The sequence below is a fragment of the Canis lupus genome, chromosome 33 (genome assembly GCF_003254725.2).
Source record: "Canis lupus dingo isolate Sandy chromosome 33, ASM325472v2, whole genome shotgun sequence".
Lineage (NCBI taxonomy): Eukaryota > Metazoa > Chordata > Mammalia > Carnivora > Canidae > Canis > Canis lupus.
In genome coordinates this window covers 26,461,613-26,474,607 of record NC_064275.1, presented here as the reverse complement: position 1 = coordinate 26,474,607, position 12,995 = coordinate 26,461,613, and the positions used below count along the sequence as shown (strand labels likewise).

The following is a 12,995-nucleotide window of genomic DNA, read 5'->3' as shown; positions in this document are numbered from 1 at the left end:
TTTGTATTTTCATAAGATCAGTATCTCAATGTTTAAAGAGATCTCAAAATGTCCCACTATGATTCCCAAATCTCCAAAACCAATCTCAAAATTTTAAGATTTCATATGACATAACTTAATTTCATATGATTCATAATTATTGCTTTAGCCACTGTGTTTCCTAAGTTCTGACATAAGTTTATATATTAAACATTTATGACAATTTAAGGAAAGTGTCCTTCAACTTATGAAACAGATAAATTCTTTAAACTTTTACACAGAGAGAACTATAGCATCACTATGTACAGGTGACCCTTGAACAATGCTAGGGTTAGGGATGTCAATATCCTGCACAGTCAAAAATCAGCATACCTTTAGACTCCCCAAAAACTTGACTACTAATACCCTACTGTTGACTGAAAGCCTTACCACCAAAACACAATTAACACACATTTTGTTATATTATATGCTGTATTCATACAATGAAGCTAGAGAAAGGAAAATGCTATTTAAAAATAACATTTACAGTACTGTATTTATGAAAAGTATTGGCTTATAAATGGATTCGTGCAGTTCAAACCCATGTCATTCAAGCATTCAACTGTAAAATGAGAAGAAATCACAAAACTAGATTATGCATCCCCCAACCAGCCACCAATCAACAAGCCAAACTGAAGTATTTTGGAGAAAGTGAAGACTTAACTCCACAGCAACTCTGAACATTGCCATACCCCCAAAACAATCATCCCTCATTTAGCAGTTAGTAACCTATGTGCAAGGCATTGTGCCAGCCTGAGCTCCACAGAATGGGCTCCATTAGCTGAACTCACTACTCAGCCACTACAATCTGATGCTCATTATTCTCCCAACACACTGTGGGGAGGAGGGATTAAAGGAATTTTCTTAAAATTTTTCTACCTTTAAAAATATTTTTTAAAGATTCACTTATTGGAGACAGCATGAGTGGGGGGCAGAGGAAGAGACTCAAACAATGTGGGGCTTGATCCCACAACCCATGAGATCATGGCCTGAGCTGAAATCAAGAGGCAGATGCTTAACTGACTGAGCCACCCAGGCGCCCTGGAATTTTCTTAATTTTAAAATGTTACCCTAATTCTTCTCCTCAAATTCTATGGTCTTCCTCTACCTATTCACCTAGACTCCAGCATGAGGTACCATTTGATTTAGCATATAATTACATACTTAACTTTGTTTTGGTTCTCACTGGTATTCCGCAAAGACAACCTCAATTTTTAAACGTATTTGAAAGCCACAATGCTAAAAGACGAGGAATCATTTATAAGCTAGAACAGATAATGATCTCTGTAAGTTATCTAACTATATAGAAAAATTATAAAAACTTAAAAATAAATTTAAAATAAGAAAAATATAAATGATTAAAAAAAAAGTCAAGTTCTACAGGCAATCTGTGTAAGGAGTGAGATCATGAGAGAAATGAAATAGTAGTAGCAAGAAGAAGGTGATTCAAAAGAAGGCTATAAGCCAGGCGACAAGGCAGATGGGCAGCCTGTGCCAGTTCTGGGCTGTGCCATGTTATAACTGCAGATCTGTGAGTTTTATCTGGCAAGCTCATGGGCAGTTAGAAAAAGAGGTGTCACAAGGGAACTTTAAGTAACTCAGGTAACATATAAACTCTCAATTTTACAGTGACTTTATAATTAGTCTAAATGTAATGTCATACAGCATGGAAACCTCTATAAGCTAGAAAATAATCAAGTCCTCTAATCAATGACAGAAAACATAAAACCCAGGTTCTTGTCAGGAACTAGAACTAAAATTTCTTCGTTCAATCCCTTTTAAAAACTTGGTTACAAAAATAACATGCATAGAGGCTTTTCTATGTGTGGTTCTAAAGGCCATGTAATCTATTTATTCCTTTAGACATTTCTAAATTGTATTCTTAGGTCAGGCCAGATTAGACTGCTGCTGATTCATCTCACTCCTAAACTCTCTCATAAAATTGCTTTTTGAATTGTGTCATTTGCTTACACTAAGGAATTTTACAAGAAAGATCATAAATAGCTCATCGTTATGGCTGCTGGAAAAATGCTATTCAAATGCTGTCCCTCTTAACGTACATCAGGTCTCAGGAACGTGAAGAGCAATGTTTTTATCCAATGGACACTGAATCCTGTAAATGATTCATTATCCTCCTTTGGGCCATGAGAAAGCTCAGAGAAATATTTGCAGTCCTTTTCCAACAAATGACTGGATTAAGTAGTTTCCATCTCCAGAAGGAAATGTTATTTCAGTTTATGATTCTCCTATCTTTATCCCTTTATGTGATACTCTCTTCTGTGCTCTTGAATTATTTTGTAAACTACCTCACATCTTTTGTGGAATAAGAAGGAATACAAAGAAATAACATAAAATCTAGAATTCAAAACAAACAGAATTGGAAGGGGTGTTAAAATTTTACTACATGATACTCTGCTTTTAAGAGAATAAAATAGGGATCCCTGGGTGGCGCAGCGGTTTGGCACCTGCCTTTGGCCCAGGGCGCGATCCTGGAGACCCGGGATCGAATCCCACATCGGGCTCCCGGTGCATGAGCCTGCTTCTCCCTCTGCCTGTGTCTCTGCCTCTCTCTCTCTCTCTGTGACTATCATAAATAAATTAAAAAAATTAAAAAAAAAAAAAAAGAGAATAAAATAAAGGAGGAAAAACATTTTCAAAAAAAGTTGTTCTTCAAGTCTAGGATATTTGTCAGAATTAATATATGTTCAAACAATCTTCCATCACTCTGATATAGGTCTATAGTCCTATACAATATCAATTGAAACTCAGAATAATGACCAAGGGTACTAAAAAGAGCCTATTAAATAGAATATTAAAAGGTTTCAAGTTTTTCTCCATAAAACAGAAATAGATTAGACATCATTTTAGATATATTTTAACCATCAACCACCACTACACTTTCCAGTAAAATCCTTTGAAAACCCAGTTTAAGATAAAAGCTCATTATCTTACCATTACCTAATTGATCTAAGTAATTATAGACATTCTCTAAGGTTCTATTCTGGGCCTCTCAGAAACTCAGTGGGCGTTTCTACCCTCACACTTTCAACTTCATGTGAGCGATTTCAAGATCTCTATCCCATCTTAACTGGACTACCCAGTCAAAACCTCAAGTAAAATACTCAAAAGTAGTGCTTAGTTACCCTCCTCTTCTTCCTCACCCTCAGAGTAAGCAACCCTTTCCAAAGAGCTCATTCTGTCCAACTCCACAGCTTCAGTCATCTTTGGTATTCCATCTCTTCCTTTCTGGCACTCCATCTTATGAGGCTTAATCATTTCTTTTTGAAGTGTCTTTGTAACTGGCATTCTCTTTTTCATTTGCACTTACATCTTACTAGGTCAGGCCCTAATTATAGGTTAATCTCTCTCTTCTCAGAGTTTCCATTTCACCTTACATTTCACTGCCTCAGCATTGCTTTTGTTTTTTGGGGTTTTTTGTTTTGTTTTAATCAAGTCACTTCCCTCAAACCTGCAGTAACAGCTTCCTATCCCTCAGTCTGAACTTGCAAGGAAATCCTGGATCTGGCCCCACGCTAATTATCTCACATTTCCCATAACTATCCCTAAATCACCATCCACTACACCAGGCCAAACAGGTGAATACACCCCTAAGGCTAAGTCATTCTTTACTTATTCCGCCTCTCCTCTCTATACCTAGAATGCCCTCTTCTCTGTCTTGGCCAAATCTTAATAATTCTTCAGGACATGACTCATGTGTCATCTCAACAACTAAGCCCTCTGCTAATTATATCAAGGACCTTGATATAATGGACCTTGTCCTTATCTGATATCCTTCTGTATGCAAATTCTGTATCAAACTGCTCAAGAGTTTATTGTCCTCTGTGTCATGTGGATGCTCTCCAAGGGGGTCTTATCTATTCCCAGTTTTAATTATACACTGTAAGCTGACCCCCAAATCTAAATCTCCATACTTGTCCTTCTTCACTGAACTTCAGACTTATACACCCAGCTTCCTACCTGACAGATCTTCCTGAATGTCTAATGGACATCTTAGACTTAATATGTTCAAACAAAACTCTTGATTTTTGAAACACACATCCTCCAATATTACTCATTGCAGCCCCATTAGCCAAGTAATTATGGGCATCCTCTAGGCCAAAAATCTAGGGGGGACTCAATTATTCTTTTTCCCTCACATCCCACTAGAATCCATTAGGAAGATTTGTTGGTGCTACTCCCAAAATACAGCCCAAATATAACCACTTCTCATCATTATCACTCTCATTCAAGTTATAAACATCACCTCTACCTGAACTTCTTTAAGAGTCTCCCTAAATGATCTCTCTGCTTCTACTCTTTCTCCCTTAGAGCACATTGACCAACTTCTAGAATATCTGTGATCTGCAAAAGTATAAAAATTTCTAAAGCCAGATATAAACACAGAGAAGCTGCAAAAAGGGCAATAATATGACGACTACTGTTTAGTATAAATTGAGAACCACATGATTCTTGATTTGAACACTTTTCCTAAACTAACCAATCACTAATTTTTACTACAACCACTTTTATATTTCATGCAAATGGCAAACACTGAGCAAATTATTCTAATGGTGCAAACTCAAGTCTTACTTAATGTTATAATGTCCAGTTTTCAGTGTACATCTATCAGGAAGCTGAGCAAGTTTCTTTGAGAGCATTTTAAAATACTTTCTGCACTCCTGCACGCCTGTGCCTTGTTCATAGTCAGTAGAGGCAGAAAGGGGGAGTCCATCTCTGACGCGAATGACTGATGCAGATAAAATCATAGACATTTCAACCAGCAGAGAAGACCTAAAACAAGATGAACAATTTGAGTTAGATAAAAAATTAAAGTCAAACCTGATAAATGGTGTAAAAATGTTCAATTCACTAATAATTAAATGTTCACTAATTAAAGCACTAACATACTACATTTTCCTTAACAAGTTAGCTTTTAAAAAATAATACTTGTTGGGGCACCTGGGGGCTCAGTCAGTTGAGCTACCCACTCTTGATTTCAGCTCAGTTCACGATCTCAGGGTCATGAGATCCAGTCCTAAGTCAGGCTCTGCACTCAAGTTGGAGTGCTTGTCCCTCTTCTACCCCACCACTCCTCCTCCAGTACATGGGCTCTCTCTCTAAAACAAATAAATAAAATCTTTTCTAAAAATTAAAAAAATGATACTTGCTTCTTTCTGGCATTCTTAAAGGTATCTGCAGGAGTAAATATTGGAATAAATATCTTCTCAAAATAATCTTGCAATATTCAAGAGAGTTTAAAAGTACTTATGCCCTTTGACCACAATAATAATGTAAATATATAGCCCTACCTTAATGGAAATAGTTTCAGACAAAATTTTAAACAGAAAGACATTCTTTCACAGAAATAACCAAAACCAATCTAAACGTTCAACAATAACAGAGTATTAAATAAATTATAGTATACTCCTATGATGGAATATGATGCAGATGTCTGTGAAAAAGAGTTCAGTAATATGGTAAAATGCTTACACATTAATTAGGAAAAAACGCAGGATAAAAATCGCAAATGTTTTCTATAAAGACAAAAAGAAGAAGGGAGGGATAAATGGAGAAATAGATACCAGAAGAAAACATGCCAAAATTATAATAATGCTTATCCCCAGAAAATAGTATTATGGAGGATTGTTATATTTCCTAAATTTTCATAATATTCCACAATGGGTATATATTATTTTTATAATCTGGAAAAAAATTTTATTGAGGTGCCTGGGTGGCTCAGTTGATTGAGTATCCAACTCTTCAGTTCAGGTCATAATCTCAGGATCTTGCGATCAAGACCTATGTTAGGCTCCCCACTCAGCAGGGAGTCTGCTTGGGATTCTCTCCCTCTGCTCCTTCTCCAACTTACGCACACTCTCTCTCCCTAAAATAAATAAATAAGTCTTTAAATAACAAAAAATTGTATTCATAATAAATCTTAAAGCTAAAGGAATACTGGTTTTAATATCATTCTCAATTTCTTTACCAGAAAATAAAACATAATGGCCTCTTTTATTATATTATGATCAAGCTTCATGGAGATAGATAAAAAGGACTTCATAGGCTGGGTCTGAAAGAAATTAGGTAAACAGAAACTTTGCTAAAAACTATTCAATGTTGCTCAAATTTTAGCTTGAATAAAAACCACTGGAAGCTTGGTTAGAAATGCAGGTTTCTGAACCTCCCCCTATCCCCAAATTCTGATCCACTGACGTTGAGGTAGGGCTTGAGAATCTTCCATTTTTAACAAATTCCCAGGTAATTACTATGCTTAGTGCCTACAGATCAGATCATACTTTAAAAAACACTAAATTAAAACATGTTCAGTCTGAAATTAAGTGATAACTCTTTCTTGTGAGGCCTTCAGAGCACAGCGCACTAAATACTGCTTCACTACAAGTAGGGAAAATGGTGAAAATTGAAAAACTTGGTAACAATTTCATAGACTTTTTTCAAGATACTGTATCTCAGAACTAAATTAATCCTCACTTGTCCTTCTCAGCTCAATATTACTTCATTCCAAAAATGAAAAACTTAGTTATGTATCAAAATATGGCACAGAAAACCAACTGGTACTGACTCTGGAAATTAGTACCATAAAAAATTTCTCATTTTTGTTGCCGTGTGAAATTGAAACCTCACTGTCCATTTACAATGGCAACTGACTTAACACAAAAAATTAACCCATATAACAAAGTTAATGCGTTAAATTTACTCCCCCTTTTCCTCTTTTCATGAGGAAATGAGAGGAATAGCTAAGTATTAACATGTCATTACCCTTTAATATTTTTCTTCTCCATTCACTTAAACAGAAAAAAAAACCACATCAATCAAATTAGCCTTAACCATAATGCGATCTTCTAACTAACATTCCAATATGACATATTCAAATCATTTTTTCCCTATTAAATAAGTTTCTTTTCTCTTCTAAAAGCAGTAAAGAAAAAGAGGAGATCCTTCAAGAGATAATGCATAAACTACAAACTCCTCTTAAAAATTGTTCTATGTTTCATTTCATTATTAAACCATAATTATGGGGATCCCTGGGTGGCTCAGCAGTTTGGCGCCTGCCTTCAGCCCAGGGCGTGATCCTGGGGTCCTGGGATTCAGTCCCGCATTGGGCTCCCTGCATGGAGCCTGCTTCTCCCTCTGCCTGTGTCTCTGCCTCTCGCGCATGCGCGCTCTCTCTCTGTTTATCATGAATAAATAAATAAATAAAATAAACCATAATTATGAGATTTAGCCTAAGGATAAGAAGTAGTAAAATGTCTTACTTCATATCCTTAGGCATTTATTATTTAAATATAAATTTAAAATATAAAATTTAAAATATAAAATTTTTTCTTCCTAAAGTTTACTGCAACACAATTACTCTGGGAATTAGCATGAGGGCAAGGTTGTGACCTATAGTTTCCAAACACCCATATTCTTAGTATTTAGAAGTAGACTGCATTCTTTTATGCCTGATCTTTCTAGGATCCCAACAGAAATATTAGGAATAATACTTATTATAGAGTGCCAATTTTCATGGAGTCTTCAATTACTCTTTTCTTTTTAATGAATTCAAAACAGAAAGATAATGATTCATACTTTGTAAAACATATACTAAGAAACAAACACCAACCTGTAAGTTCCATTCATTTAACAAACATTTATTGAATAGGTTCTATAGTCTAGGACTACAGCAGACATTGGTTCCTACCGTCAGGAACCATCAATCCAGAATTAAGGAATTCAGATGAAAAGAGCAAACACAACCCAAGTTGTGCCACCCACCACTTAACTGGAAAACTACTGTTAGACAAACTTGCATTTCAGATATTCCCAATACATGTAGGCTTGAAACCAAAAGCACAACACAGCACTGAGACTCCCTGTCAAAATTCTTAAAAGGTTGTCAGAAAATCGCTTCTATCAGTAGATATGATTCCTCTGAGGAAAAAAAGTTAAACTTCTTCCTCCCAGAGTCATTTGACCTTACATGCTAACCAGTAAACTAGCAAAAGAAACTGTCATGACTGCCCGTGAACAATGTCAGGCTTGCCTGGTTTGTGGATGGATTTCAACCACTTTAGGATAAGCAGTCTCTCCTCTATCAACTACTACCTCCCCTCTTTTCTCTTTCTACCTTGGATTCTTAATGCAGTTCCTTAAAGAAAACCCTCCATCTTATCTGGACTATGCTAGTAGAAAAAGGGATCCCTCCACATAGGGGCCAAGCTAGGTTAGAATACCCTTAGGGTCTAAGGCACAGTGGTGGTTGGGAAAACCAATGAAGAAGTGATGGGAACTGAGGAAATCAAGAGGTTAACATCTGCATGGGAAGATTCAGGAGCAATAGTTTTATCAGGGCCACCGATACATTTTTAGGCCATGATCCATTTTCTCTCACCATTAACACTAAAAAAAAAAAAAAAAAAAAAGTATGTCTTTAGACAGCAGAAAACTCAAAGGGAATCTGAGTACTGACCTGTATACCCATTCTTCAACAGCAACTGCTAAAGGAAAAAGCCCAAATTAGAATCTAGATAGGTCTGGGAAAACACTGATGTAGAAACTGAGAAAAATAAACTCCCACTGTGCCAGTGGTTAGCAACTGTTTAGTCCTAGGATAACAGGATGCTGACCTCTTCTTCAGAACCTCATGGGGTAATGACTATGGGTCACCAAGAAGGCACTTTCTCAAAAATCAACGAAACCCAACATACAAAGTATGTTTTATATCTACTTTCCAGCAAGATGCTTTCATAAGAGATAAAAACATTTAATATCAGGTTAACCATTCATATCTTATTTTGGCTATTTCCCAAACTTTAATTATCCAAGTACTATTTTCAGAATTCCTTTTTTTTTTTTTAAGATTTATTTGAGAGAGAGCAAGAGAGAGACAGCATGCACACATGAGCAGAGGGGAGAGGGAGAAAGAGAATCTCAGACTCCATACTAAGCATAGAGCCCGACACAAAGCTCAATCTCACAACCCTGAGATCATGACCTGAGCCAAAACAAGAGTCAGCTGTTTAAACTGACTGAGCAACCCAGGTGCCCCCATTTGCAGAATTCTTACATCTACACCTCACTTGTATTATTATTTACCTAATGTAGGTCTTTCAATTGACTTATTGACTATTCAATTGATATTGACTATCCTTAGCAATAGCTGTGAAATCAATTTTGAGGTTTGTCTCCTAATTAGAGATTTTTGTTGTTTCTTTTTTTATTTTTAAAGATGTTATTCATTTATTCATGAGAGACAGAGAAAGGCAGAGACACAGGTAAAGGGAGAAGCAGGCTCCCTGCAGGGCACCCAATGTGGGACTCCCCAGGACCAGCCCTGAGCCCAAGGCAGACACTCAACCACTGAGCCACCCAGGAGTCCCTGTTGTTGTTTCATCCAAATGTGTGTTAAATTTTTTGGAAATTATTGTTGAAAATATTCATCTACTTATTACTCAAAGTATTCTGCATGGGAAACACTACCTTGGTACATATTTTATTGAAAGTGCCAGCTGACCCTTAAAAAAAAAAAGGAAAGAAAAAGAAGGGAAGGGAAGGGAAGGGAAGGGAAGGGAAGGGAAGGGAAGGGAAGGGAAGGGAAGGGAAGGGAAGGGAGAGAAAAGAAAAAAAGAAAGAAAAGAAAAGAAAAGAAAAGAAAAGAAAAGAAAAGAAAAGAAAAAAGAAGAGAAGAGAAGAGAAGAGAAGAGAAGAGAAGAGAAGAAAAAAAAAGAAAAGAAAAGAAAAGAAAATGCCAGCTGAGATCTGTGGGACTTGGGAGTGGGGGTTACTGGGGGTAAAGCTATATTAATTATAATACACAGGGAGGGAGCAAGATTGAGAGAAAAGGGAAGGTCTCTGTACAGCCGCAGGTTAACATAAAGACACTTGAAAAACAGAGCTTGAAGAGGAAAAGGGGAAAGCGTACCAAAGACAATCAGAATTTATTTTACAGTTTTGCCTACCCACCCCCACACCTTACCAGCAGCCTTCAGTACTCCTATTACAGGTGCCTGTACTACACAGTACATCTAGCCTCAGGCTCCAGAGTAGATTATACCCACAACGAGGAACAGGGCCCCCAACACAGGCACAAATGTGTCAATCCCTAACAGTTGTGCAGCACCTTACAGTTTACAAACAGTGAGTGAGATAATACCTCTATTTGACAGATGAGGAAATTGAAGGTCCCTTTCTCAATGTCACACTGCAAATATATAGCCAAACTGGTGCTTATACCTAAGTTTTCTGTGTCTCCAAATCGTTGTCAGTCTCCTAAAACCCACAAGGGGCAAGAACCCAGTGATTGAAGCTATCTAGCCACAAATTTTGGAATAATAAAAGACCACCTTATATTTTCCTTAAGACCACCTTATATTTTCCATAATAGTTAACATGATGGACTCTGGAACAGGTGTCTGGGTTCAAAAACTGGCTCCACCATGTGTTAACTGTAAACGTGAGCAAGTTTTGACTTTCTACACTCAAGTTGCCTCACCTGTAAATTGTGGTCACTACTAGTGTGTATCTCATAGGATTGTTTGAAAGCTACTAATAGTATCTACCTGATAGGGATACATAAAGAACCTGAAACATCACCCTGTAGGACTAAAAGTAGAATATTATTATTATTTAATAATTAACTGCTCTCTATTTACCAGGCACTTTATACACTACCTCATTTAGGCCTTCTGATAACCTGTGAGATGGGTATTATCAGTTTTGTTTTACCTTTGAGGAAATTCAAGCTCAGAAAAGAATTTAGGGAATCCCTGGGTGGCGCAGCGGTTTAGCGCCTGCCTTTGGCCCAGGGCGCGATCCTGGAGACCCAGGATCGAATCCCACGTCGGGCTCCCGGTGCATGGAGCCTGCTTCTCCCTCTGCCTGTGTCTCTGCCTCTCTCTCTCTCTCTCTGTGACTATCATAAATAAATAAAAATTTAAAAAGAAAAGAATTTAGGCAAGTCCAACGTTTGTAAGTGACAGACTTCCATACAGGCTGAACTCTAACCAAACAGTGAACCCAACCAAACACTGCCTCACGACACAGCCAAGCTTCCTACTCAAGTATATGGAAAGTCAGAGCCAAGTCTTTGATAAGACCTGTGCTTCTTTTAAACATCGTTATAGGGCAGCCCGGGGGGGCTCAGTGGTTTAGCGCCTGCCTTCAGCCCGGGGCCTGATCCTCGAGTCTCGGGATCGAATCCCACGTCGGGCTTCCTGCATGAAGCCTGCTTCTCCCTCTGCTTGTGTCTCTGCCCTTCTCTCTGTATCTCTCGTGAATAAATAAAATCTTTAAAAAATAAACATCAACATAAAATATGCGTAGATTTTTAAAAATCAATTCATTCACATACACACACACAAATCACTAAACTGTTACCACGGTTTTCAACACAGGAAATGCCCAGGCGCCCCATTAATTTAGGGCATGGCCACCTACGTTGGATTCAAGTGCTCAACTACAACCTTCAACACCGGAAAGCATAGGTACTGTTTCCAGTACTGCCCAACTCCTTATAATCTCTCAGCACGTGAGCAAATTCAGAGTTTAGAAAAGTGGATGCTCCACCTGTTAGCTGGCATCACAACATCTCGCGTCTGGTGGCTGACGCTCTAGCCCTGGGCTCTGCCTTGGCTGTCTAGGCATAGGAGGGGCTGCTTCTCAAGCTCTCCAACTTGCCCCCAAGCGGACGATCCAGGAAACTAAGGCAGAGAAAAAGTCCAAAGCTGTTTTTGCGGGCAGAGAGATTCAAGTCCCTGGGGCTCCTATTTCCGAGCCCCTCTTCCACCTGCCCAGCCAAGCGCTCAGGTCTCCTTGTAAGGCCACATCTCTCCCAAAGTTGCCAGGGGCAGGCAGGGCAGGCGTTTCTCTTGGGCCAACGACGGCCGATCTCTGGGCTCAATGCAAATTAAATCCCCACAGGACGCGAAGTAAGCCGCTGGTTCAAATCCCACCCTAGCCTTTAAAAAGTAGTAAACGCCAGGTCGAGCTCTCTGGGCCACCTAAGCAGCCTCGAGGGATTACCGTGTTTCTAACAACTGGGGGCCACGCCCACCGGCCACGCCCCGCCCACCGCCACGCCCCCTCTCGGCCACAACACGCGTTGCCCCGCCCACCGCCCCGCCCCCCGGACTGCGCCACGCCGGTTGCCCCGCCCACAGCCCCGCCCCCTCGGCCCCCGCCCCGCCCCCCGCCGCCGCGGGGCGCCCACAGCGACTCTCCCTCCCGGAGCGCCCTGCCTGGGTCAGCCCCGGGGCAGCCGCCGCTCGCGCGGACCCACAGCCCCCTCCCGTCGCAGGGGACGAAGCCCCCGGCATCGCACCTCTCCACCTCTCCCGAGCGCCGCGGCTCCAACCACCCGGCTCCCGCCCCCACGGCACGCGCTGGGTCCCCGCCCGGGGGGAAGGTCTGTGGCCGCGAAGGCCGCGGCGGCAGGCAGGCAGAGCCAGGGGCCGCCTGCCGGGGTCCCAGCGACCCTCGGAGCGGAGGACCGAGCGCCGGGACCGCCCGGGTCGTACCTGTCGAGCCGGGACCCGCCGCTCCGAGTGACGCGGCCCGCAGTGCATTGTGGGGCCGGGGAGGGGCCTTCCTGCGGGGCGGCCCCGCGTCCGACGTGGCTGGCGCCCGACGGGACCAGGCCCCGCCCCCGGCCCCTCGCCTAGGCCAATCAGCTTCTGCGGGGAGGCCACGCTGACCCGCCCCCTCCTGGGGGCCCGGAGTCGCCCCGCCCCCTTCCCGAAAAGACTGACAGCTCTTCACGCACCTGCGCCGAGAGGTTGCAAAGCGCTCAGCTGACGGCTAATGCTGTCTCAGGAATAAAGCTCATCCGTCCTGCTGCCGCCTCTATCTAGAGGCAGTTTGTCTCTCACGCGGCCCTACAGCAAACACTTATCCAAGGAGCAGGGGGGAAACTAAGAAAAAAAAAAGGGATTTGTCCCATCTATCACCTCGCAAGAGGAAGCACCTAACCTCGGCAGAGA

The 12,995-nt window shown here is 40.7% G+C and overlaps 1 protein-coding gene across 5 annotated transcripts in view; it reads right to left on the bottom strand.

Moving 5' to 3' along the window:
- SEC22A (SEC22 homolog A, vesicle trafficking protein) overlaps positions 1–12,662 on the bottom strand; it is a 68,508-nt gene extending 55,846 nt beyond the window's left edge. Inside the window, exons 1-3 of one of the 5 annotated variants that reach the window (XM_035709868.2) lie at positions 12,534–12,662; positions 11,584–11,717; positions 4,609–4,809 (exon numbers count right to left, since the gene is read on the bottom strand). In XM_035709868.2, coding sequence (XP_035565761.1) covers positions 4,609–4,809; positions 11,584–11,597 — 215 coding nt within the window. In that variant the 5' untranslated portion in view covers positions 11,598–11,717; positions 12,534–12,662. Of the gene's footprint in view, positions 1–4,608; positions 4,810–11,583; positions 12,062–12,337; positions 12,470–12,533 lie in introns of those variants that run through there. The other 4 variants (XM_025475072.3, XM_035709869.2, XM_049105402.1 and 1 more) reach the window with 4 other exon arrangements.
- Positions 12,663–12,995: the final 333 nt, after the last annotated feature.